At 44.0% G+C, this 8,015-nt stretch overlaps 1 protein-coding gene across 1 annotated transcript in view; it reads left to right on the top strand.

Moving 5' to 3' along the window:
• grin1b (glutamate receptor, ionotropic, N-methyl D-aspartate 1b) overlaps positions 1–8,015 on the top strand; it is a gene marked incomplete in the record, with an annotated part of 49,395 nt that overhangs the window by 11,508 nt on the left and 29,872 nt on the right. Inside the window, 2 exon segments of the mRNA XM_014022811.1 lie at positions 6,590–6,652; positions 7,515–7,612. Of these exon segments, the coding sequence (XP_013878265.1) occupies positions 6,590–6,652; positions 7,515–7,612 (161 nt within the window).

Here is an 8,015-nt window from a genome sequence, read left to right as displayed (position 1 = left end):
CACACACACACACACACACACACACACACACACACACACACACACACACACACACACACACACACACACACACACAGATTATGAAATCATGTGTGCTTCAGTCTGGTTTGTCTGCATGGTGTGTGTGTGTGTTAGGGTGTGTGTGTTAGGGTGTGTGTGTGTGTTAGGGTGTGTGTGTTAGGGTGTGTGTAAGGTCATCCCTCCGTCCATCATCTTCCAGCTTTATTCGTTGTTTCAGCTTCTCTTTCATCTCTTCTGTTTTTAACTTTATCTCCACCAAGAAGGTTGACCTGTTTTTGTTTACTTGTTTGTTTACATGGATGCAGATGAAAATACAGAGAATGTGATGATTTCATTCTGAGCGATATCAATATCACCTGTGTGTGTGTGTGTTTGACTTTGTTAGCAGAATATCTCATGGGAAGTTTTAAACTCAGAATGTGTTCACTGATGTATGTTTATAAATTAGCATTGCTAATATTAGCATTTGGCTATATAAAGGTTTAGGTGTTGCACATCATTTTAGCTTTTAGATACAGTTTGGCTCTTTTGGCTTTTTAGTTGTTTTTCTAATTTTAGTTTTTACTACAGTTTTGATCATTAGCCATTAGCATTAAATTAGCTATTTTGGCTTTTAGCTATTATTTTGATAATGTTTCATTATAGCTTTTCTTTTGATAATCTTTTAGTTACGTTTTGCTTAATTTAGCTTCAAGCTATTGTTTTGGTACTACTAGCTTTGTAGCTAAATGCTTGCTACTTTTACCTACCATTTTGTTGCCTTTAGCGTTTGAGCTAATGTTTTGACACTTTTGAGTCCTATTTTGATACTTTTAGCTAATGCATTCCTAATTTTAGCTGCTTTCAATGTTAGCAATGGTTTGGCTAATGTTTTTTTAGCTATACATTTATGAATTTTGTCTTTCAGCCATTATTTTGCACATTTTAGCTTTGAGGTATATCATCTTATTTTCAAAGTTGAATTTGGCGGGCGATATGCATTCATCAGAGAAGCTTTAGCTGTGATCTGTTTTAGTTACACGCATGACAAAGAACCTGAAGCTGCTCATGAACTCAATTCTGATCCAAGCTGAGACCCAAACCAAAACAAAACTCTACCTCACGTTTTACTGTAGCTGATTGAAATAATGAGACGATCTGAAACATTTTAGCTGGTTTTGTTTATCAACTAAAGTCACCTGATGATTTAGAAACAGATCACTTCCTGGTTTCTGTTTTAAACTTATTTTCAACTTTAAAAAGTTTGTAAACGTTTGGACTTGACCCAGAACCTGCTGGTACTGACCCAAAACCTGCTGGTACTGACCCAGAACCTGCTGGTTCTGGAATTACTGGTGTTTGAGCCCTCACAACCTGACCTACCTATCTTGATTTTGGACCTGTTGATCTTGAATTTGGACCAGCTTGTCTTGACTTTGGACCTGCTGGTCTTGACATTGGACCTGCTGGTCTTGACATTGGACCAGCTGGTCTTGACTTTGGACCTGCTGGTCTTGACATTGGACCAGAAGGTCTTGACATTGGACCTGCTGGCCTTGACATTGGACCTGCTAGTCTTGACTTTGGACCAGCTTGTCTTGACTTTGGACCTGCTGATCTTGACATTGGACCTGCTGGTCTTGACATTGGACCAGAAGGTCTTGACATTGGACCTGCTGGCCTTGACATTGGACCTGCTAGTCTTGACTTTGGACCAGCTAGTCTTGACTTTGGACCAGCTTGTCTTGACTTTGGACCTGCTGGACTTGACTTTGGACCAGCTGGTCTTGACTTTGGACCTGTTGGTTATGACTTTGGACCTGTTGATCTTGAATTTCGACCTGATGGTCTTAACTTTGGACCTGTTGGTCTTGACTTTGGACCTGTTGATCTTGACTTTGGGCCTGTTGATCTTGATTTTGGACCTGTTGATCTTGACATTGGACCAGCTGGTCTTAACTTTGGACCTGTTGGTCTTAACTTTGGACCTGTTATGACTTTGGACCTGTTGGTCTTGACTTTGGGCCTGTTGATCTTGATTTTGGACCTGTTGATCTTGAATTTCGACCTGATGGTCTTAACTTTGGACCTGTTGGTCTTGACTTTGGACCTGTTATGACTTTGGACCTGTTGATCTTGACGTTGGGCCTGTTGATCTTGATTTTGGACCTGTTGATCTTGACATTGGACCAGCTGGTCTTAACTTTGGACCTGTTGGTCTTAACTTTGGACCTGTTATGTCTTTGGACCTGTTGATCTTGACATTCGACCAGCTGGTCTTATCTTTGGACCTGTTGATCTTGATTTTGGACCAGTTGGTCTTGACATTGGAACAGCTGGTCTTAACTTTGGACCTGTTGGTCTTAACTTTGGACCAGTTGGTCTCGACTTTGGACCTGTTGGTCTTGACTTTGGACCAGCTAGTCTTGACTTCATGCCCACTGGTCTTGATGTTAGACCAGCTGATCTTGACTTTGGACCTGTTGATCTTGAATTTGGACCTGCTGGTCTTGAATTCTGACCCCCGTTAGAGGTTTTCCATCAGTGTCTCAGAACCAGTTTTGTTGTCTTGGTGGAGTTTTGACTGATTTAGTTTTTTTATTTTAGTTTTTGTCACATTTTTAAATTTTGATCCTCTCTCTCTCTCTCCTCTCTCTCTCTCTCTCTCTCTCTCTCTCTCTCTCTCTCTCTCTCTCGCCCGCTGGTCCATTCCATCTCTTGCGTTCTCCGGCTCCATCCGTCTGGTTCCTCATCACTCGGGCTCTGACGGAGGTGGGAGTCGTGCAAACACATCTCAGCTGTTTCTGTGGCAGCTGTCAGAGCGACTGTCCGTCACGTCTGCTTCCATCTGCTGCCGAGCAGGACCAGTTCAACGATCGAACGACAAACAGAACCGTAGGTCCAGCTGTCCTCCCAGCAGGGGGCGCTGCTGCTCAGAGAGGGTACAGCAGGAGGCAGACAGAAGAAGCTCAGTCTGATGTAACCCAGAAAACAAAGGGAAGTCTGCAGAGGACAAGTTTCATGAATATTAGAGAGAGTTTTTAAAAAGTGGGAGGAGACACATGAATATTACAGCACATTAGTTAAAGTAGGTGAGCAGAGCCAACATCTAACCCGCGTAAAGTCATAAATATACCAGCAGCTCCGAGGAACACTGACACATGACGAGGCTGCACCAGCAGAACCAGAACCTGCAGCGGAGGGAACAGAACCAGGAACTCTGGCATGTTGAGCTGGAAATTTCTCCATAATTTCATTGTAATAAATAAAAAAATGAGGATATTTTCAATGCATTCAGGGAGAATTTATCAGATCTGAGTCCTCCTCCCCTCCTGACTGCTCGAACCAGGGCGCAGGATTATGTGGCTCAGATCTGCGGTCAGTGAACCGTAACACAAAGAGCTACATGATGCTTCAACGATTCACAAAACTTCAACAACCAGGCAGCAAAAAAAACAAAAAAAAACAAAAAAAAAAAAAAAACAATCCAAATCCGATGAACAGAATCTCATGGAGCTAAAATAAAACAGAATCTGACAAGAGAAACAAACAGGAGGGGTTACTGAGCGGGAGCAGCTCAGACTGACAACATGATACAAAAACGATAAAAACGCACAAAAAAATGAAGTGAAAATAAAGGAGCAAAGATTTATTTAACTCATCTGACAGATAAAACTAATCAAACTGGTGATAAATAATCATTCATAAAAACCTGAACCTCAAATCTGCTGCTTTTGCTAAAATTTTCAGTGCGTTAGTGCTTTAGTATTAGGGGACCTAAATATTTGAGTTAGTGTTTTAGGGCTAGTGGGATTAATTTTTAGATTAGTGCTGCCCACCGTTGCCTACAAGACATCAAACTTGCAGTTGTGTCTGGACAGTGTGCGTTGGTGGAGTTTGGACTTCCTGCAGGCTGTGGTCACACGCTGAGGCTTCATGTTTTCCTTCAGGCTGCTCTGATCCAACATATTGATGGTGGGCCGCTTAACGAATGTGACGGCTCAGAAACCCGTCAGACGTCGGCTTTGTTCTGCTCTAAAAATAAAACCGCTACTTTCATGCCTGCATGAGGCGTAAATTTACACCTCAGGCTAAATATAACTGCAGAGGGTGTTTTGTTCACACCAGAATGTGAGTTTTTTTTATTCACACAAAGGTTTAGTTTGACACAACACAAGGTAAAAATGAAATGTTCCATATTTAAAAACTGAAGCCAGGTTCTCACTTTGCTCTGAGTCATGACAGGTTCTTAAATTGTTCTTAAATGTTGCCTCACTGGATCTGATGTTTTCATGAGACGTAACAAACGGAGCCAGAGTTTAACTTCAGCTCCTGCAGGCAGAGAAATATGGCTCGTTATGAGGGCCAAAGTTGACTATTAAGCAACCAGTGGTTGCTACATCCTTGTAGCAGGAGGCTATATCTATTCCTAAACCAGCTATTGATCTGATTAATGAAAGGCTGGCCCCGCTAACTGAGAGGCCAGAAATGGCAAATGAGAAGGAGACTATTCATTTGTGTTAGCATCAGAGATGCTAGAAACTAGCATGGATGCAAGTAGGGGTCTCTGTGGACGAGTGGGCGTGTCACAAGGAAAGGCGATTCTAAAGCGACACACCTGATTTGACGGACTTTGTTAAAGGGATACACCTGACTGGACAAGCAAAAAAGGGGTGTCACCGTACGGCACCACCTGATTGGACAAGAACAAAAGGGGCGTCACTGTACGGCACCACCTGATTGGACAAGAACAAAAGGGGCGTTACTGTACGGCACCACTTTTTCTGGAGACCCCCTACTTGGGTCACATTTCTCCTGGTTAACCTTAGTGTTGGGGTCAGGGTCAGGCTGTAAAGAGATCAAGCAGGATCTAAGGATACCGTCATGTAAACCTCGTAGCCCACAGTGTTTATGCTTTAGACACGCCCACTTTTGGGACACGCCCACTCTTGGGACACGCCCACTTTGATTCCGCAGATAACCCTTTCTCCATGGATGAGCTGGTGTTAGCATCAGAGAGTCTAGCGACTAGCATGGATGAGCTGGTGTTAGCATTGGAGAGGCTAGCAACTAGCATGGATGAGCTGGTGTTGGCATCAGAGAGGCTAACGACTAGCATGGATAAACTGGTATTAGCATTGGAGATTCTAGCGACTAGCATGAATAAGCTGGCGTTACCATTGGAGAGGCTAGAAACTAGCATGGATAATACTGCATTCCAGTTGTCCTCGGAGGTCGTGACTTCGAGCCTCCGAGTTCTATTTTTCAACTGGAACGCCCCCTGAAGTCGTAGTTTCGAGTCGAGAGGTCGGCACATCCGAACCATACCCGAGCAGCTCGAGCATGTGTTACGTCATCATTTCAACATGGCTGCTGCGCGCATGAAACTGTCAGCGGTCACGCTATCATTAACATGTTTCTCTAATGTTGAGCTGTAATCAAACGTACACAAGCACCATCCCCATTATTTAACAGACAGAAAGTAAGGAGAGGAGGCAGAATAAAAATGAGTGTAATTTGTTTGTTTATTTTCCCTTTTTATATTTGTTTAATGTATGTAGCGTACTAGCATGCTTGTCCGAGCTAACCGCTAACATTGCTAGTCTTGCATGTAAACAAACGCGGCTTTGTTCTATGTTGTTTATTTTACATTACGCCAGACATACTCGTAGTGCTTTACAGTGATAGTTAAAATATATGTTTTAACACTGTTTGTACACTCAAAATACCTCGTAGAGCACTATTATTATACGTTTTATTGTTGCAGAGCAAAATAATAGAAAAGCTTTTTCCGATGTTTGAAACTGGAACGCTATCAGCTCGGAACTGACGTCAGTCTGGCTTCAGAATTTCGAGTTCCCATACAACTGGAATGCAGCATAAGGTGTTAGCATCAGAGAGGCTAGCGACTAGCATGGATAAGCTGGTGTTAGCATCGGAGAGGCTAGCGACTAGCATGGATAAGCTGGTGTTAGCATAAGAGAGGCTAACAACTAACATGGATAAGCTGGTGTTAGCATCGGAGATGCTAGCAGCTAGCATGCCTTCTGGTTCTTCTGTGAGCTGAAGTTACTCAGAAAACACCTGAGGCTTCAGCTCCAAACAAACCAAGAATTAATGAAAGAACTTGTCTAAACGCACCTTTATTCATCCTCACAGTGTTCTGCAGCAGGTTGATTCATAAACAGATGGTTGTTGAAGCAGGAATAAAATAATACAGTTTTACACTACCTACATCATTGTGTTTAATAATTTAAACTAAAATACAAACACTAGTTTCTTAAATTCAGTCAACAAAAACAAATTTGATCAAATTCACAAAAGTGGAAAGATTGGGATGAATTAAAGCACCAAAAAATGTGACCTAAGAGCAATAATAAAAGAGAAACGAATGAAAACAACCAGTTATTTGAGAGTAAAGAGGAGTTCAGTGCAGCAGGTGGTCTGACAGGTGAAACGTCTGTGATGTGTTTGCTCGCGGCTCCGCACCTGAAGCAGAAAAAGAAACGAATCATTTGTTGGATGCTTTGCTGCGACTGTCTATAATCTTTGTGTCTGCATTATTTTCTCTGTGCACATCACCCATCAGACTAAAAACAGGAACTATGAAAACCTCGACCATCAGAACTTTGACTTCAGGAGAACACCTAAGGTATAAACTTGCATGGTGAAATGATGCACGCCGCCCAACCAATCTCTGAGCTCGCCCAGTAGTAGCCAAACACCGGTTAGCCCCGCCCACCCGCCCAGAACTCAACCCAGCTCCAGAGATAAGACTCTTGTCCTGGTGGCACGTCTTCTCTCCACCATCTCTTTTTTTTGTTCTTTTGAGTTTTCATGATTCCTGCTCACAGAATGGGTTCACACTTGCAGGAGAGACGCCCTTCCTCTTCCTCCCCTCCTCCCTCCTCCTCCTCCTCCTCCCCCCTCTGTGAAGGGTTGCATGCAGCCGGGCTGATGTTTGGCTCTGTCTGCAGATATCTGAGGACCACCGCCCCCCAGGTTCCTCTCACTCCTCTTTTTTTTCTTTTCTTTTGGGAAATGAGCCACTCCGTCCTCCCTGCCTCCCTTCTCCTCCCCCCTCTGTCCTCCCTCTCTCCACTCGAACCTCTTTTTTTTAATTTGCAGTTGCATCAGCGCTCTAACATGCACGTCCCTGATTGGTTGGTTGGTTGGAGTCTTGAAAGCGCCTCAGTTTGCATGAGCCACCACACCACGCACAACTTTTTGCCCTTTTTGTATTCCAGCTTTGTTTTCTTTCAGTTCAGCAGATCTTCAACACTTTTTTGCCTACATTTTCTTTGCCCCGCCCCCCTCCTCCCATGGTAGCGTGGGTGAGAGGGAGCATGGTCGAAGCTGCGGGTTCAGGGTGGTCGGGGGAGGGAGGGAGGAGCTTGTGGCGGTCCAAAGCTAACAGTGCGTGTCCTATGATGTGTTGTGTGGTGTGTTGTGTTTTTGCCGTGTTTCTCCCTGTCCCTCGGTGGTACCGGTCTGTCGGCGCCGCGGTTCTCCAGGCGGAGAAGGTGCTGCTCGTCAGCCAGGACACCAACGTGACCGCGCTGCTGCTGGAGGCCAAAGACCTGGAGGCTCGAGTCATCATCCTGTCAGCCAGGTGAGAAGAGCTCTGGATCCAGATCATCATCATCATCATCATCATCATCATCATCATCATCATCCTGTCAGCCAGGTGAGAAGAGCTCTGGATCCAGATCATCATCATCATCATCATCATCATCATCATCACCACCATCATCATCATCATCACCCTGTCAGCCAGGTGAGAAGAGCTCTGGATCCAGATCATCATCATCATCATCATCATCATCATCATCATCATCATCATCATCATCATCCTGTCAGCCAGGTGAGAAGAGCTCTGGATCCAGATCATCATCTTCATCATCATCATCACCATCATCATCATCATCATCATCATCATCATCATCATCATCATCACCCTGTCAGCCAGGTGAGAAGAGCTCTGGATCCAGATCATCATCATCATCATCATCATC

This window comes from Austrofundulus limnaeus, unplaced genomic scaffold, assembly GCF_001266775.1.
Source record: "Austrofundulus limnaeus strain Quisiro unplaced genomic scaffold, Austrofundulus_limnaeus-1.0 Scaffold343, whole genome shotgun sequence".
NCBI classification, from domain to species: Eukaryota; Metazoa; Chordata; class Actinopteri; order Cyprinodontiformes; family Rivulidae; genus Austrofundulus; species Austrofundulus limnaeus.
Note: the sequence above shows the minus strand (reverse complement) of the source record. Positions and strands in the feature narration are given on the sequence as shown.